The sequence below is a fragment of the Zingiber officinale genome, chromosome 2A, assembly GCF_018446385.1.
Source record: "Zingiber officinale cultivar Zhangliang chromosome 2A, Zo_v1.1, whole genome shotgun sequence".
NCBI classification, from domain to species: domain Eukaryota; kingdom Viridiplantae; phylum Streptophyta; class Magnoliopsida; order Zingiberales; family Zingiberaceae; genus Zingiber; species Zingiber officinale.
The window spans coordinates 140,424,837-140,444,511 of NC_055988.1; the positions used below are offsets into that span (position 1 = coordinate 140,424,837).

The 19,675-nt window shown below is 38.2% G+C and overlaps 2 protein-coding genes across 2 annotated transcripts in view; one reads left to right on the forward strand and one right to left on the reverse strand.

The window, feature by feature from the left end:
- The first annotated feature begins 817 nt into the window (after positions 1-817).
- LOC122042446 lies at positions 818-2,636 on the forward strand. The gene is made up of 3 exons (XM_042602575.1): positions 818-1,200; positions 1,664-1,788; positions 1,882-2,636. The coding sequence occupies exons 1-3, from the start codon at positions 1,003-1,005 to the stop codon at positions 2,474-2,476; spliced, it is 918 nt and encodes a 305-aa protein (XP_042458509.1). The 5' UTR covers positions 818-1,002; the 3' UTR covers positions 2,477-2,636.
- A 53-nt stretch (positions 2,637-2,689) lies between these two features.
- The window catches only part of LOC122042445 (probable protein phosphatase 2C 24), a 29,026-nt gene continuing 12,040 nt past the window's right edge, over positions 2,690-19,675 (reverse strand). The window contains exon 4 of the mRNA XM_042602574.1: positions 2,690-3,264. Within this exon, the coding sequence (XP_042458508.1) occupies positions 2,885-3,264 (380 nt within the window). The 3' untranslated portion in view covers positions 2,690-2,884. The remainder of the gene's footprint in view (positions 3,265-19,675) is intronic.

The following is a 19,675-nucleotide window of genomic DNA, read 5'->3' on the forward strand; positions in this document are numbered from 1 at the left end:
ACTCGTGGCCTGAGCCTCACTCGAATCTCTTATAGCGATACCATGACGCCAATAGTAGTGGCGGTAAGGGAACTCACGGTCATAAGGTTTAGCTTGGCAGCCGCGAGCCACTGTAAATTTACTGGACACACTACAATTTCTTCTCGTTTTTTTTCTTCTCTTTCCCCTGCTTCTTCTTTTCCCTTACTTTTCCATGGGATTTTTTTTTCACTTGTAAGTTATTTCCATATTCAATTCATATTGTTCACACCGTTCACTAGGGATGTATTACATGTTCTCTTTTCTCATTCTCATTTATTATTTCATCCTTTAATTTTCATTCTGATTTTCATATCTACCAGAGAATCATATATTTATATCCTATCAAATATCCTATTACCCTTGATATATATATATAATTAAAGAGCTGTTAGTTGGCGGTTCAAAGGGTTTCCTCTGGTTCGAATGGACAATTCTGATGAACCGGTACTTGGTTCAGCCGTTGCAGGTAAAAAATCACAAAGAAATGTGAGAATCTAAAGATGTTTCTAGAAGAAAAAACAAACATGAGATTAATTATGCCAAAGCTAAAATGCTCTAAAATAACAGAAGATATTAGGGCATATACGTAATTCCGTCCGGTCCTTGGGGTGCACCCCACTTCACCAGCGCACCCTCGCGAACGACCATCGCAATCTTTTCCTTTCCCTTGTAGGACTTGCCTGGGTCCCGTGTAGCTTCGAATAAGAAAAGAGGGTATTCGAATTCAGGGCGCGTCCGTAGGCTTATATTTGGGTCTATATTTATTCCAACTAATAAACAGAAAAATAAGAAAATAAATTAAATAAAGAGTTTCCAGGGATCGAGATCGTCACCCATAAAGTGTCCGCATCGCAGGCGAGGAGGAGGCGGCCTCTGCCAAGCCCGCCGCCGCGCTCCCATTTGCTTCTTCTCGGCGGCGCCGCCCGAATCCCTTCCCTCCTCTCACGTCTACCTCCTCTCTCTCATCGCGGGAGTCCTGCCATGCGCATCCGCAAATGCGCCGCTCGGCTGCTTGGCACTGTCTGCGCCGCCTCCTTCTCCTCTCCCACTCCGCCGCCGCAGCACCCGCGGGCCGCCGATGATGCCTTCTCATCCGACGGCTGCGGGATTCTCTGCGAGCTGAATCGCGCCCCCTGGGACGACCTGATGTGCCTCGACCTCGTGGCGGCTTTCGACCAGGTACGGCCTATCGATCCGCACTTGTCGCGGTCCTCTTCGTTTAGCTCCGAAGGAGCTTCATTTCCGCTTCTGAACCAGCTCGAAAGATCTAAATTCGGATGGCTTCGGCTCTATTTAGCTCCTCGTCGCTTAAATATCGCTTCCTCCAACAGTTAGGGTTTTTTATTCCTTGCCTCCCAACTTTCTCCCTAAACCTGGGATTGAACCCTAATTAATATACAAGCAATAGCGGAGTCGATGCCCTGAAGTGAATTCGCTTAGCTATCCGCGTCCACTGGACAACTAATTACCCTCCGCATTTATAGATTCGGCAAAGGAAACCCTAGCTAGTTTGCTTCTCATCGATCTCAATAGTGCTAAGTTTTCCCAATCTCATTCCTGATTCAATCTCTGTGATTCTTGGTCGGTCTCTGCGACTGGATCGGTGCAACGATTCGACCTAACTTAATCCAAGTATTGGCAGGATGAAGAGGAGGAAGACGGCGAGGGCATTATGGGGAATGCAGTGAAAGCAGAAGCGGGAGAGGACACGGGTATTCTTGGAAATCACCTAAAAAATGACGCCGATTCCACTGCCACTGTCGAGCGGTATGCTTCTCCTGACCTAACCCTCGACTTCTCTCCCTCCTCCTCCTCTTCCAAAAGGAAAAGCTTTGTTTTTTTTTTTCCTTTTCTTGGCAGCGAGGAAGCAAGGAAGGAGCCCAAGAAGAAGAAGAAGAAGAAGAAGGAGAATGAGGAGAAGACCGGCGCGAGATGCAAGAAGAGCGACGGAAGGGGGTGGCACTGCAAGCGGCTGGCGCAGCACCCGCATTCCCTCTGCAGTTACCATCTCGCGCAGCTCCGGTCATACAATGCCAGCAAGGTCGAGGTAAGCAAGGAAAACCGCGCGGGGAGGAAGAAGCAGGCCGACCTATTATCCGGTGGCACTGCCGATGACTCGAACTTCTACTATTACTACTCCGGCTTCGGCCCTTGGCGCGGGAAGACTAGAAGCAGCGGCAGTCGAAGTGACCATATCTGTGTTCGCGGCTTTGCCCTCGAAGATGAAGACGACAAGGAGGAAGATAGAGAGGATAATGGGATCGTATACGAGGTTGCAGCCGTGACGATTGCTGGTGGGGATGAAGAGGACAGCGACGTCGACAACAACGGAGGCAGCGGTGGTAATCGGGAAGATAACACGTCGAGGAACGCCAGTAATCGTGGCAATCATAAGAGCTACAAGAAGAGAGGAAGGAAGAGAATGAAAGCTAGATCGCTCAAGTCTTTGCTTTGACTGATAGACGATCATTTGTAATTGGACATGCACACTTGCATGCGTAGAATATTTGTGCCTGCATGTCATGGGCCTGGCACAGACACGGCTGCAACATTTAACCAGCAGAGCCCATGGATAGCTGAATTTGGCCCGCAAATATAGACGTGGATTCTTCAGATATCTTAGTCCACACACACGCACAAAAGAATAGCTAAATCTTCCAAAATATGATTTTAGATAATAAAATAAAACCATCTCGGACTACTAAGGTTTGCATTAGTGTATCATGTCGTCTGTACAAACATCATCCCTTGGACACATTTCTTTTCTCGTCTGAGGGGGGGCCTTCAAAAACACATTTTGTTTCAGTACCCGCCAAGACTTCTGCAACAGAAACATCAACGAAAAACACTAGAAATTATCAGACTACCCTTGGTTTATTCTCCTCAAGTCGATCACGATTACGCTTATGTTATCAGTGGCATTCCGTGCCAATGCAAGCCTTGCCAAGAGCGCCGCTGCGAGAGAGCAGCGTGAGTCAGATGGTTGCTTGTTCTCTGCATCAGATGCTTGTTCTTTCTCTGGACCACCAGCTTCATCCCCACCACCTATTCCACTGAGGATCTCAGAATCCTTTGGTGGATCAGCTTCTGCCAGACACTGTCGAGCCACATTGCATGCTACCTCATTAGGTATGACGTCCCATAGCCCGTCGCTCGCAATGATTAAGCACTCATCTTCGGCAGATCTATCCAACGCGCAGATCTCCGGCTCGGATGTCACAAAAGCTTTCAGGTACTTGTCTCCTGATGTAACAAAATCATCATGTGAAACAATTAAAAGCATACAAGCACATCGATGGCATGAATTAAACAGGAAATCAGCATGTGAAGAATCTACAAATCATTCCCCATATGATGCACATCAATTTCTAAAGATCTCTTAACAATGTCTAATCTCTCACAAGACTGAGACTGAGCACGACAAAGCAAGTAGAATCAGTTCTAGAATTCAGCAATTGTTGTTGGGTTCACTGAGCCAAAACCAATTTATTAGGCTCATGTTCGTATCAAATTAATATTAACTTGGACTTTTCATAAACATTGCTATGGTTGAAATTTCATGACAGCTGAGACTTTACCTGTTGCACTTTGTCGAGAGCCCAAAAGATACTAAGGAGTGAAGTTAAAGACGATGGGGGTCTAATAGACCTAATAGAGGAAAGAAATTTTTCTGCAATTTTTTTAATACCCCAGCAGCGCAAGAGGTGTTGTCAATTTTTGGTATTGCTGAGATAATTTCAGAAAAGATTGAAAAATATCTTGCAAAATGTGCGGTGGATTTGCTTGAATTTCATTATACCTATTTACTAGATACTTGGGATTCTCTAAGTGATTGTAAATTTGTGGTGAACTACATTAATTACTCGTCTTTTGTTATATTTGTACTATTATATATACCAAGAGAGTTGAATATTCCATCATATGAACTTGTGGCAGAGATCATTCTACATTCCATAGACTAGATTTAGATGTATAAATATATGAGTTAAGACATTAGAGACTAGTAAGCTATGTTGAAGTAGTCTGCAAACCCATCTAGCAGTACTAGAGGCCCTGATCCCAAAAAGTGATATCAAAGTTGAAGTCACCTACTTTTGTAGTAGACTTTGTATTAGGAAAAACAATATGCAAGGCGTCCAATTCTTTTAGACAAGCAACATGGACTTTAGTGAACAATAGAGTTGATGCGGAGGTTAGTAATCTTGACTCGATCAACATAGACTCCATGTAGAAAGCCCTTGACCTAGTTGAGGTAGACTCTATGTGGCATCCCTTTGACTCGGTCAAAGGAGGTCCAGGTCATTTGAGTCCCAGGGTACATTTGGATTGATGTAGTTGGGATAAGAATTAGAGCCATCACAGGAAAAGGACGCTTTTGTTTCTAAGGTATTTGCTCCAACCTCCAAAGGTATGCACAATTAACCACAAAACCATTATTCTACTATTCTCCGTTCTTTTCTCCAACCCTACCCTGACTTGAGTGTCAAAGGAGTCATGCCAAGGTACGTCTTGACCCCCTTCTAATCCCATGTTAATCCTTTCCAGAGAGGACAAGGCCCTTGGAATCTTGTTGGTTCTCAGCGAACACTAGTTTAATCTGCAAACAACTAACTTGTCAAAGCTGACTCATCGATAGTTGACCGATCGACAGCTGACCTGACGATAGCCGACCCATTAGAATTCAACTTGTCGAAGACAGGCTCGATTAAAGGGCAGAAGTCGTTGCATCAAGAAGTCAAACTGAGACAACTCGTGTAAAATACCGAAAAAATGGCGAATAATGATAAGGGAATTTTCCGAAATTTTTCTGGGAAATTTTCGAAGTCCGTATGGCTTAGGTTACGTGGATAAAAACTGGGCCCCTGGGAAAGCATGTTTAAGCTACCAGTTTTAATGAGGAAAAGTTGAATTTTTCCTTTTCCTTTTCTTTTATTTCTGCCGTGTGCCCGAGCGGTTTCCCCGACGCCGTTTCCTTCTCTTCTTCCCCCCCCCCCCCCCCCCCCCCCCAACCAATCACTTTCCTCTCCTCATCTCCCTCGTGCGCACGCCCTCACTCCTCTGCCGCCGGCGACGAGAGCCACCTCTCCTCTCCTCTTGCCGACGCCGACTCCTCTCTTCTCCCGAGCGTCGGTCGTCGGCTAATTTCCTTTGCCCTAGCCGCCGCAATGAGGGGGGAGCCGGCCGATTCCCACCTCTTCCCTCTCGCGCCGCTGCCTCCCTCTCCCCTCCAGCGACGCCGACTTGACCGCCCGGCGCCACCCGATTGCTGGCCGCCGTCTCCCTCTTGCCCTAGTCGTCTCCATCGCAGCCTGCTTCGGTCGATCACCGTCGGAAATCGAGCATCGCGTCTCTGCCCTAGAGCAGTCGCCACCTCTCCTCTGTCTTACCCGTCGACCCTTGCCGTGGAGATCCCAGTGGCGCAGCCCTTTTATTCCTCCCTTGTGCCCTAGCAGTGTGGTCTCGCTGCGCCACACCGGTCGCCAGCGCCAATCAAGCCAACGCTGACCCCCGATCGCCGTGCCCTAAGTCCTCGTTCTCTTCTCCGACGCCGACGACGCCAGGGAACAAAGAGCCGGCGACTAAGCATTTCCTCTGCCCTAGTTCCTCAGCCGCCTTCTGTGTGAGGTCTCCAGCCGACGGTCTTCTACTACGCCAAAGAACCCTAGATTTTCACCAAATCCAGAGAAGGGTAAGGAAAAACATTTCTTTTTGTGGCTGAATTGTAGCGGTGAATGGATTTCTGGGTTGATTTATGATTTTCTTTTGATCCGGGCAGTGAGGAGGGTCTTCCAGCAGCCACCCGTTTTCTGGCAGCCACCTTCTAGCGGCGAACAACCCTATTGGGCAGCACCTCTTGGATTCCAACAACGAGAACGGTTGTGAATTTGAGGTAAGGGTAGAGATTTGATATATGTGTTGAATTAGGGCTAAATTGGGAAGATGCTATGATTGATTATGCTTATTGTAAGTCCTAATTCGAATGGATTTGTAGAATCGATTGAGGAGTTAGATGATCCAATTAGGGTTTATAATTGGATCTGGATTTATGTTAGCTTCTCAAGGATTTGATTTAGCTAATTTATTTATATGTAATTAGCTAAATCTGGATATTATGTATCACAGGACTTTGACACGAGACGAGCATCTCGACGTCGGATTTGGACTGGATTGGACCTTCCTATTGGAGGCGGGTACCTTGACTTATCTTTGATAATGTCATGTTGATATGTCATGTTGATATGTTTAGTAGGTTATAACCTTTAGTAATAATTATGCTCGTCTTTGCTTCGGTTGGTCACTACCCGATACCTGTTACATGCTTGTTTTGTTTACTTATTATGTACTTCATGTTAGTACCTACCTGATTATACATGCTTATAGGGTAGTGACATAACCATGTGTTTATTATGTTCAGGATCTAGGTTTTTATACCTTATCTGATCTGTGTACCTTTGATTTGGTTCATTGTCCTATGGGACACATTTTATATATATATATATATGTATATATATATATATATATATATATATATATATTGCTATGTTGTTTAGGATTTTGTCATGCTTAGTGTCATGCATCATCTCTCATGATTGCATGTTGTTCGATAGTTTGCTCCATTATTGTCGAGCGCATCGCCAGTTACATGGATCTACACACACCACCACTCATGGGTTAGTGGTATATTCAGGCAGGGTGTGTGGCAGCTATACTCTGTTAGGCTCCGCTGGTCCACTCTTGGGTAGTGGTGACGCAGCGTGATAGCCTGCAAACAGGTTGCTCTGTTAGGCTCCGCTGGGTAGTGGTGACGCAGCGTGGTAGCCGGCATGACAGATTTGCTCTGTTTAGCTCCGTTGGTCCGCTCATGGGTAGTGTGACGCAGCGTGGTAGCCGGCAGAGATCCCTCCCCGTCATCGTGTACCGGGAGATGAGAGCATTGCGCTCCCTCACTATGTTTGAGGTAGGAGGATAGGTGTACTCCGACAGCATCCTGTCCACTCGGTTACTCATCAGGAGGAGTGACAGCAAATTGCACGGTTGTCACAGCCCTACCCACTCGGTCTCACCATCATGTGAGTGGCTGACTGGCGTCAGGGGTGACCATGTCATTGGCATCATATGCATTGATGCATTTACTGATTGTGGTTGTTGTACTTATATGCTGCATTTGGATGGATGCATATGTTTGACATGCATACAGGATTTATGATACTCCCGGTCTGACGACCTGACTATTCTGATAGGAGGCCCTGGTGAGTACAGCCTCTTCAGCCCTTTTCTATTGTGCATTTCCAGTTTTTGTCTAGGAGACTGTACTTCATAGTTATTAGTATTTGTTATAGCTTACTATACATGTCAACTAGGTATCTGCTGAGTTGTTGAACTCACCCCCATGGACAATATCTTTTTCAGGTATCAGGTTGTTTATGGAGACGCTTGGAGTATCCTGCCTGCCGGTCCCCACGTCACATCAGAAGACCTGCCTCCGCTTATGTTTATTTCTAGTTTGTGTATTTAGCTTTGTGTTCCGATTTTATTTCTGGAGTGTTGTTTTGTTGTGTGGTGTAAGTCTATCCGGCTAGCAGTCTTCGTTTTTAGTTTGTATGTGTTGTTCATTGTATTTCCGCTGTGTTTGGTTTTGGTACAACCGAGTGGGCTGTTAGATTTACATATAACTGCGTGGTTATGTATTTTATTATATTAGCCGAGTAGGCTGCATATAAACTGCGTGATTGTGTGTATATTCCAACCGTCTGTGGCTGAGGTATATATTGTGTCTGTAGAAATAGTTCAGATTGTCACCCGTACAGGGGAGGTGCTGTTGAAATTTCTTCGGACAAAGACTCCCCCGGGACGTGACAACTCAGCAAGGAGTTGACCTGTCCTCCGTTCTCAAATTGGAACAAAGGTGTTTTATGTTCAAAGGCTTGATAAGAAGTCCATTTTTCTTTTCCTTTTAGTTATTGATATATCAAATATTCATTGATACAATAGGAGTTGTAATGTGCATGACAAAAAAAAAAGGCATTATATATTAAAGAGAGTGACTAAAAAGAAAAAACAGGCAAAGAAGTTAATACCAATACCATTAGATTAAGTCTTACAAATAATGCCATGTATATGGTGGCAATAAGATTTTACATTTGTGCAAAATCTGAAGGCATGTCACATGGTGACAATTTAATTAACAAGATTCATCTCAAAAGGCAGCTACATAAGTAACATATGATAGATGACAAGGACTTAAAAGGAACATATAACTTTGTTGCTAGGTTGTGGATAACTAAAATGGAGATCTCAGGTGAAAATTTAGTGTTGATATCCATAACTTTGTTGCTTAAATATATTTCCTGTGAAGACTCTTTTGATAGGTTAAAGAGGTGAGTTCACTCTTTAGGCGATGAATGAAGCTATTGTATATATTGCTCAAGTAGAAATTGTCATTTCAAATTTGAGTAAATATACACTAATTAAACAGAGCAAGAGCAGAAAGGAACAAAACCATTGGGATGAAGATAACCTACAAATATAAACAAGTATATTCTAAGTAATTTCTATGACAAACATTAGAGAAGTTGCAAAATCTTGAATAATCAATGAGGAATTGATAGAATTTTATGAGGAATCAATCATAATCAACTTAGACTAGAAGAGATCAGCAAAGTTGAGTAAAATTGCTCAATTCAACTGTATGCTTCTTTGTATTAAGATATTTAGTTTGTGTGTGAACTTGTATATCTGCACTAGACATTTCAAAATTACAAAAAAAGATGTATATGAATACCCTAATGAACAATTACAAGTTTTTAACAAATTGTTCGTAAACAATGTTAATGTACAGGAATAGTAATAGGACGAGTTCTCAAATTTCTATACCTTCCCTTTCTTGATTATTTTTCATCTCATGGGATATTGATATTTGGCCGGCTAAAAATATATTATAATTAGACAAATTGAAATTGAACTCCAACTAATATAACAAAAAATAATTGGATACTTTAAATATCATTAGTGAATTGACTTTGTATCAGTTAAATGGGGGAACACCACTCAGGTAGTTGACCCAAAATATGGCTTGATAATGATCTCATGAGAATGAGATACATGTAACTAGCATGTTGCCTTAGTGATGCAAACTGAGGAATGTTTATTACCTTGAATGTATAGTATAGTAGATGTATTAAAGATTTCTCAATTGCACTTGCATTGATAATCACCGTCTATATTGTATTTCGACTTGGATGATTGTAAATCTATTCAAGACCGATGATTTAGAGACCATTTTTAGATCAAATATGCTTTGAGGGTCGACCTATTCATGTCTCTCCTTGGTGGAATATAAACATTGGTGCCCCTAATGCGTCACTTTCAATAGATATCATCTCTATTTTTGTTTAGTATAATCCCTCTCATTGCTTTCATCACCGCCTAGAACTTGCACAAATGAACTAGCAACCACATTGCTCCATTCCCACTTTAAATATACCAAAATGGTGTATTATGAGAACCAATCATCTTTCCCTCTAACATTGCTTAATGGCTGGCAACAGTAGTGCCGCTACTTCAGTCATCCACAAGTGCTGTCACCTCCTTTATTATTGAGCAGGATCATTGTCTTACTTTTAGCTCATCTCAAACTCGATCAAGGTTTTCACTAGTTATTTGTTGATCTCAATCCAATAAGGTTCATATCTAAGCTAGCTGATCACCACAATACACCCTTGTGAGTTGTATCATTACTTCCAAGCATACCCACAATTCCGTAAACCTAAAGATGCCAAAGAACGCCTATAAGCAAACCTTGGTCGATGGTGACTATGAAATACAATAGTAATAAGAAGAGTCTGAAAATACAAGGTATCATTACTTCCAAGCATACCCACAATTCCGTAAACCTAAAGATGCCAAAGAACGCCTATAAGCAAACCTTGGTCGATGGTGACTATGAAATACAATAGTAATAAGAAGAGTCTGAAAATACAAGGTAGGGGTGATCATATTTTTAAAATCCCCAAGCTAGCAATTATAATTGACCATGTCTTGTAACTAGCACAATCCAATTCAATGGTTCAATAGTCCAATTATTTAATATATTATACACATGAAGAATATCATTGAATGCTCATTAAAGATTTTTCAGAGTTTTTCATAAATAAGCGAATGAATAAATGATCATACACTAATCTAAAGGTCTAGTTGAAAAAAAGTAGCCCCCGGAACTATGGTGCAGCGGTAGGTCATTCAGGTTGTCATCCAGGCACCCATGGTTCAAGCCCCAGCTATGACGAATTTGTATGAATTTTTCCTCCAAATAGGGCACGCAACTAAAGGATGTTGGGCTCCTGGGCTACCCGCTGCGAGCGCTTCCCGATTTACCCTAGTAACCGGTGGGAAACTTCGGTGGGGCCGGACCGGTCACCCAGGCTCGACGTTACCCAGCCTCGTTAATCATTTTTTTAATTGAAAAAAAAGTAGCACATCAAAACAATCTTAAAGCTTTTCATTAATGAGATAATGAAGATGCTAGTTGAAAAGAAACTAGCGCATCAAAACATTTTCAGAGCTTTTCATAAAATGTGAGGATGAATAAAGATGATATAGCAATCTCAAGATCTGGTTGAAAATAAAGTAACACATTAAACATCATGCAATATAAGCATTACCAAAGCATTAAGTGGGCAATGTTGTTAAAATAAGTAGAGGACAAGTATATTAGTCCAGTATGGAATAGAATGAAATACCTAATTAATGCATATCAGAACTCAATTATTAAAAACTAAATAAACTTGATAAAAGTTGATAATTGAAGTGACCCAAATCAAACCAAGTTTTAATCCTACTTGACAATTAGACTTATACAACACCCACCCACATATAAACAACAAAAGCATTGCATTTAAACATTCACCCTTTCTCACATCTCCCAATTGTCACTCCATCAACACACTATTGTATGTTTTTAATCACAATGTTGATGTGTCCAAGATGAATGATCTCAAAATTGACAATGCACATTGAATTGGGCTTTTATGAGAGATCAGAGTGGGCAAGTGGGCACAAGGGTTCACACTATAATCACAAGATTTAACCATTGTTGCCTTGGAAGTTGATGCCAAAAATGTATATTGTGAGAAAAGTGATGTAGTTGCAAACGAACTAAACTAGTACATATGTTGAGAGCAATATTTTGCGAAAAAAGCAAATTGAAGGTTACCTTTCCATTTATACCACGTCTTCACTTGAAATTCAAGAATTGAGTTGAAATTGAGTGGGCAATGCCATGGAGTCTAAAGACATCATGTTGAAGTAAACAAGACTATACTAGGCCAACATTAGCTAACTCAGCTCAAATGTTAATATTATCACTTCACGTTTCACACCACTAAGTAAGCATCTCAAGAATTGCTTTTATAAATCTGAATAGATTTAAGTAATCTGACTAAAGAGTGTCCTTTACGATTTATGATAGCATAAATTCCATAAAATTGAGATAACAAACCATCTTATACTTTCATCAAGTACCATCATTCAACTATATTATTCGGTTTGTTGGTCATGCTCCTTGCTTTTTTGGCTGTTGGCTGATGTTTCATATGAGACTTCTAACCTATGATTAAATTGGATAAAAATAGCTGTGCCTTGTGAAAAAAATGAAAAATGCTTCTGAGTCAATGTGTCATCTATTTTATGAATGTGACAGCTCAACATTGGTTTGAAATCAGATCGCTGCAAATATATGATTTGAGTAACAGAAGAGCCTTTGGGTTAGAATCATGACAATGTAGCAAGTTATCTGTTGCTATGACGAACTGAAGTTCACTCTGTACATATGGTATATTTTGAAGAAAAGAAATGAAAGGATCTTCCAAAAATTGGATAAATTGCATGAGCTAGTGGCAGCTCGTATCCTCTAGATGTGGAGGTTAAAATGCCTTTCCTAACAGGAAAACTGCATCCTGCTGAATCCCTGAGGCTTTATGACTGTACCAAGTTTGGGGCTCTAAATTTATTGTCATTCCAAATCTGGAGTTGGCTGCTTTAGTGATGAGTTGTAAAGGCTATTTGTTCTCTGAACTATTGAGATTGTAGTTACTTTAGATCAAAATGCTGAACATTTACTGTTCTAGAAATCTGTTTTGGATAACAGATTATTTTGAGCTGATGAATGAAATTTCAGATACTGAACTTTAAAATTGCATTTTTTTTTTGTTCCAACTTGGATGCTGAAACATGAACTTCCTTTAAAAAATAAACAGGGTATTGATACGGGGCTGAAGGATTTTCTTGGGAGCTTATGGAAAGATGAAAAGGTCACATAAATGAAGGTTTTCAGTTTGAAATTTTGAATGTTTGGAAGAAAAATATCCAGAAGACTAGAAAATACTCAGAAGACTAGAAAAGGAAATGAACTTTATTATTAAAGGAAGTTGACATTAAAAGATATGTTTTATATTCTTTTTCTTTCTAATTTTGTTGTATGACATCTTTGTCTTTAAAATATGCCTTCTAACCCTCTTGGTTTCCTACACTCATATATTGTGAGTGACCCTTATGAGACAATGCATTTGAAATGTTGGAAAGAGCAAGTTGATACATGGTTCGTCGGAACGGATGTGGAACCGACGTTCTGGCACGGGAACACCTCATCCCATGTCAAATTTCTAGTAAATAACATTTGTTGCTATGGGCTGGCATTCTTGGGCGTTATAACGACAAAAAAAAAAGGCATAGAATAGAACGAAATGACTTAGAAAGAACTTTGGATTCTTCTTTTAGTGTTTTGTTTGCATTTAAGGCAGAGTCGACTTTGCTTTGATTTTTTTTAATGTTTTGTTTGTATTTAAAGAAAAAAAATAAATTTGATAGGTGGATCACATCACTATCTTCTTTTTTTTAGTATTTTACAAATAATGTAAAATTATCGATCTACCATACATAAACATATTGAAATTTGAATATATTCATTTTTTACTTATGGCCATCAGCTCAGCTCCTTTGTTTGATTTTTTTCTATCATCATTCCAATATATTTGACAAACAAACCTGTTTATTCAAATATTTTGGTTTAATCTACTAAGTTATTAAGAATTCTTTATTTTTATGTAGCTCAAAAATATAATATTAGCGATATATATTTATCATATAAGCATGGTTATAACCATGTTATTAGTTAAATAGAAATGTAATGCAATTTTTTATTTGAAAGATTAAGGTATGATTATCATTTATTTTTATTATCTTGTTTAGTGTTTTAGGCACATCCATAAATTGTTAGCACATCATTAATTATTTTTTTAGAAAATATATTAAAATAAATTGAAAATTATACTCGTAATTACTAATAAATTTGAGATCGATTTAATCAAACATGATACTCAAGGAGAATATAATGAAAATTTGGTTCCCTCTCCGTCACTCTTCGTGATATTAATACAAGATATAATTTACATTGTAAGTGTTCCGTGAAATGATATTGAAACCAGAATGGTAGAAACCATGATAGTCGCCGCAACCGTTCTTGCGAACCTTGTTTAAGATTATCACAAGTTATCTTTGTAAGTACCCCGTAATTTTATCCAGACCCATTTCATCGTCATTCGTTGCGACGCGAATAAAATTTTATCCACACCCAGGCGCCCCGAACCCTTTCAGGTATCCGGATTAGGCCTATAAATGCAATCCTGATTTCTATAGTTAGAACAACACTTGAAAAATGACTTCTATTCTTGTTCTACTACTTTTGTGAGCTGTCAATATTGTAAAGAGGCTACTCCGACTTCATTTTTCTAGGATTAGCAATCCTCTAATTACAAACCTAGTAAATTCTCTTGCCTCTACTTTTTAATTTATGCATTTACGTTTTTTTTTATACAAGTATTTTCTTAATTTAGCTTGAAATGCTGAGAAAGGTTGATTTTGATTTCGACCGAAGTAAAATTAATGGCCGGACCAAACCTTATCCCACCAAAGTTCAAGGGGGAGTTCGCACACTAGAAACACCGAATGGAGGTATTTCTAAAAACCGACTTTAAAATTCTTTTAATAATTAAGTACAGTTTTACAGTTCTAAAAGATCAATAAGGCGTAGAGAAAGAAGAATACCTCTGAACGAAGGAGCAAAGCGATTTCGTAACCAACAGTAGAGCGGAATATCACTTACTAAGTATATTATCGCCTCAAGAAGTAAATCACATCGAAAGCTACACATCGGCAAAAGGCCTCTGGGAGAAGTTCTTGGAACTCCACGAAGAAACATCCGAAGCAAAACTAACACGATGGGATATTCTTCGGAACAAGCTAACGAACATCCATCTGAAAAAAGGTGAGAAGGTAGCTGAACTACACACAAAGATCGAGGAGCTCGCCGGACTAGTCACCCTCGGCAAAACGATAATCAACCGGGACTCGGTACGCTACGCACAACGCTTTTCCCAGGACACCAGAATGGACCTCGACAATCGACACCTACTACATCTCGAAGAATCTGGAGATAAGAACCTAGAGGAACTCTTTTCTACTTTATAATTAAATGAAACCAAATGTGCAGGTACAACAAAAGAATAAAGCTAGAATTTGGAACTAAAAGCCACCAAAAAGGACAAACCTGAGTCAGACTCAGATCTGGAAGGAGACCAAGAAGCTTATATGGTAAGGAAATTTAGAAAAATTTTTAGATCTAACAAATTTAAAGAAATGCAGAACAGAAAAAATCTAAGAAATAGAAGAAAGGTTCAATGCTACCAGTGTCAAGAAAGACACATAAAGGAAGATTGCCCGGAACTCAAAAAGGAAATAGACAAGAGGCACAAGCAAAACAAGCACAATAATCTCAAAGCCACTTGGGACGAAAGCTCATCATCCGAGTCAGAAATAGAAGCATACGCTGGTCTAGCATTGATGGCTAACCATAAAGAACAAAGCACCTCAGAAGCCAGCAATGATGAAGGGGGAGCAACTTCAGACGAATGCAGCGAAGCAGGGGGAGAATCAAGCTTCAGATCTGACATGATAAGTGAGGTATGCCTCTTACTATGAGTGTAATCAAGCCGAGCTGAGCCGAACTCTTGAATGTTTGAGTTTTGCTCGTTTATAATCGAGTTGAGCTCGAGCTTTATTTAACGAATATATTTATGACTTACGAACTTATTCGAACTTTTATCGAAACTAAACGAGCTTAATAAATATAAATTATAAATTTAAATATTCATTAAAAACTAAATTATATATTTAGAGAAAATTATAATATTCTTATTAAAATTTATAATTTTATTCGAATATATAAATTTAATATATGTCTATATGTTTTAAAAGTAGAGTGTAAAATCTATAAATTCAATATCAAAACTATTATTTTTTTTAAAAGTTGATCCATGAGCTTAATGGACATGTTCATGAGCTATCAAGCCGAATATTATGAAGCTTGAGCTTGATTTGTTTATCTTAACGAGTCTCGTTAAACGAGCTCAAATGAGCTTTTATCGAATCGAGTTTCGAAGAGCTCATGTGCGGCTTAGTTCATTTACACCCCTATTTCTTACAACCTGATCAACTGTATTTCGACATTAAATCAATGGCAAAATCAATGCACAAATTGAAAACTAAATATGACAAATTAAAAACTAAAAATTTAGAGATAAAAAGAATCTTAGCAAAATCATGCTTAATAGAGGATCTAGATGAGTTAAAAATTTAAAATGCCAATTTGAAAGAAAAAATAAAAAATTTAAAATGTTCAAATTTTTTTGCTTCAAATTTTAGGAACTGTAAAGGATTAAATTGGTATTATAGATTTCACAAGGGTCAAATCAAAAAAATAATGAAAACATGCATCCCTAGAAAATATTTGATTAACTTAGTAGGAAGGAACTTATATTGAGTTCCAAAATCATGCTTAGTTTAATTTGTGCATATTTTTAATTTTAATTTACTTTAATATCTGCCTTTTAATTACCTAATATGCTAAAATAAATTCCTTTATACAACTTTTGAAAAAGAGGACTTAATTTCCTATTTATAGAAAATTTTCAATTTTTTTTACTGTAATGATTTGTTTTTCAAATATTATAATTTTCAATTTTAAAAAAAAATTGCAGAGATATTTTACTTATAATATTCTCTGTCCAACAAAATATTTTTAAAGTATTTTGATTTTTTATGAATTATTTAGATAAATGCTAAATTTAAAATAAAAAATTTCTTGAATACTTAATTTTCGAAAAAGTAATTTTTCTGCAAATATACGTATACATTTATATTCTCAGAAAATTTCTCATGATTTTCTGAACCTCTAAACTATTTTTGAGCATTTTTTTATCAAAATTCCTCCTTCTATAATAAATAAATCATCACTGCTTAAATTAATGTCATTTTTTATGAAAATCTTATTCCTACTTTCGATGTATCTGATTAACCTTTATAAAAATATTCAAAATTTTTCAACAAATAAACTAAATTTTAGAATTATTTTTTTTGTTTTAAATTGTTTTTTAATCACAAAAATTAGAATTTTGAGTATCAATTTTTAAAATTTAGGAAATTTTTTTCCTAAGTATAAGTCACTAATTTTTAATTTCGAGTATGCAATCCTTTAGACTTTAATTTCAACTTATTTTAGTAAAACCCTTATTTTTAATGTGATCAAAGGGAGAGAGTTAGAAGTTAAGTTTAAGAGGAGGTATATTTTTCAAAATATTGCATATCTACTGCTTTGTTTCAAAACATGCAATTTTATTTAATGTTTTATCTTGTTTTACCCTAACTTAACTTAGGTTGATCCATATCAAAAAGGGGGAGATTGTAAGTATTCCGTGATGGTTTTGATGTGATCAACCAAGTCAAGTTAGGTCTGTTGTTATTTTGATACCTTGTGCCTAAGTGTGCAAGAACTTAGGAGCATAGGAAGTCGAGTGAAAGACGCAGCTAGCGAAAAGGACGGCACAGGAGAGAACCAACGGGCTCGGTGTGTCCGAGGGACAAGGCACTGCAGAAGCGTACGCTGGCAGACGAGGAGGCGCGTCGCATTTCCGAGGGACGAGAAGCTAAAGCGGAAGACTATTCGAGAAGGTCAGAAAATGAGTTTGGGTGAACCCTATTATGGATAGCCGAAATCATCCAAGCGAGCGGAGCCGGAGAGGAAGACCCGAATGAAAAGTCAACTTTGGTCCGGGCACCCAAAGCTATTCCGAGCGCCTGGACCGGTCTGGTTCAGCCAGGGCGCCTTGCCAAGGCACCCCTGTGTGAAGGTGATCCGAGAGCCCAGAACCCTTCCAGTGCCCGAATTGGAAATTTTATCTAGATCCATTCCGTCGCAATCCGTTGCGACGCAGATAAAATTTTATCCACACTCAGGTGCTTGGAACCTTCTAAGCGCTCGGATCAGGCCTATAAATGCAACCTTGATTTCTATAGTTAGAACAACATTTGAAAAACGACTTCTATTCTACTTCTACTACTTTTGTGAGCTGTCAACGTTGTAAAGAGGCTACTCCGCCCAAAAGAGACTTGAGTGAACTTCATTTGTCTAGGATTAGCAATCCTCTGATTATAAACCTAGTAAATTCTCTTGCCTTTGCTTTTTAATTTATGAAACGTCGAGAAAGGTTGATTTTGATTTTCAGGGCAATTCACCCCTTTCTTGTCGGCCGCCAAGGAACCAACAATTTTTTTCCTTGACTTCTAAGAATTTCATTGTCATCACAATGCCCGTTTTCTGAGACAAAAGATAAAACCGTCACCTTGGCGACTCCTCCAGAACAATCCCACACTTCCTGGAAAGAGGTAAATCACGACGGGCACAATGCCCATTTTGTCTTGATAGATTGGTTAAACAAGTTCATATACAACTTCTTTGACAAATATCATTGTGAATGTTTTGAAATGCCCAACGATCCTATCATGTTGTATGTTTCATGAGCTTAAAACAGCACACAATATAGGTTTTATCAAAAAAATTTCTTAGTAACTTATCCCGGGTTCATAAGAACGGTCATGGCGACTGCCACAGATTCTATTGTTCTAGTTCCAATATCATTTCACGGAACGCTCACGACGCTGATTTGTAATTTTTTTTAAACAAAGAATTAGCAAAAATTTAAATAAATATATATATTACATTAGTTTAAAAAATAAAATATATGAAGCCATAAAAAATCAATACATCAATTATCATACAATAATAATGAGAAAAATATAATGAAAATTATACCTTCTCGGAGCTAATACCACGAAGAATTTTCATTATATTCTCCTTGAGTATTATGCTGATTAAATTGATCTTAAATTTATTAGTAATTATGAGTATAATGAATCATTTTAATTTTCAATTTCTTTTTAATACATTTTCTAAAAATAATAATTAATGATGAGTTTGAGGATGTGCCTAAAATACTAAACAAGACAATAATAATAAATGATAAACAATCATAACCTAATCCTTCACTTCAAAGACTGCACGACATTTCTATTTAAGTAATAACTTGATACAATCATACTAATATGATAGCAAATATTTTCTTTTTGAACCACATAAAAATAAAAAATTCTTAATAACTTAGTAGATTAAACCAAAAAAATCAAAACTTACTTTAACCAAGATTGTTTGCCAAATATGTTGGAAATGATGATAAAAGAAATCAAATGAAGAGCTCAGTCACTCTGTAAGTCAAAAATGAATATATTCAAATTTTAATATGTTTATGCATGATAGATCTGTAGTGTTGCATTATTTGCAAAATGCTGAAGTGATGTGATGCACATATCAAATGTCTTTTTTCTTCTTTGAATAACAAAAAACATTAAAAAAAAAAGCAAAGCAACATCAAATCTACCTTACATGCAAACAAAGTAGTAAAAAAAAAAATTCAGTAAGTTCCAAGCTGTTTCGTTCCATTCCATGCCCTTTTTTTTTGCTGTTATAACGTCCAAGAACGACGTCCCATAACAACTAATGTTATTTATTAAAAATTTGACATGGCATGAGGCGTTGGCGTGGCGGAACACCCGTTCCGGTCGTTCTAACGAACCATGTATCAATTTGCTTTTCCCAATATTTTTGCATTGTTTCACTAAGGTTTCTCATATTCTGGGTGCAGGAAACTGAGAGAGTTAGAAAAGATATTTGAAAGACAAAGATGCCACACACAAAAATTAGAAAGAAAAAGAATAGACCCATTTCCTTTTCTAGTCTTCTGAGTATTTTCCAATCTGCTGAATATTTTCCAATCTTCTGAATATTTTTCTTCCAAACATTCAAAATTTCAAATTGAAAAACCTTCATTTATGGCACCTTTTCATCTAGCCATAAACTCCCAAGAAAATCCTTCAGCCCTACACCATGAGTTGATACGTCACTTCAAAAAGTCTAAAACTTCAAAGGTGAGGACTCGAAGCCTAGATGATTCGTGAAGGCCCCGACTAGATATGCATCCTTTGAATTTTGGATAAGGTCCTTTGACATTCAAGAAAAGCAATAGAATCCCATGGATTGCTTTGTTATAAAAAATTCTTGTGGAGATTAGGGATAAAAGATTAGTAATGACTAAATTGCAGCTCAACTTAATTTGTATCTCACAAGGACCACAATAAATTTTGCCTCTTTATAATGAGCATGAGCATGATATTGATGACTGCATCGTTTGCTCAAACATAGAAGGAAAGA

Excerpts from the sequence above, each read along its gene's own strand:
- LOC122042446 (XM_042602575.1), top strand. The coding sequence starts at position 1,003 with ATGCGCATCCGCAAATGCGCCGCTCGGCTGCTTGGCACTGTCTGCGCC. Across the intron at positions 1,201-1,663 it reads TCGTGGCGGCTTTCGACCAG|GATGAAGAGGAGGAAGACGG; the intron begins GTACGGCCTATC and ends AAGTATTGGCAG. Across the intron at positions 1,789-1,881 it reads TCCACTGCCACTGTCGAGCG|CGAGGAAGCAAGGAAGGAGC; the intron begins GTATGCTTCTCC and ends TTTTCTTGGCAG.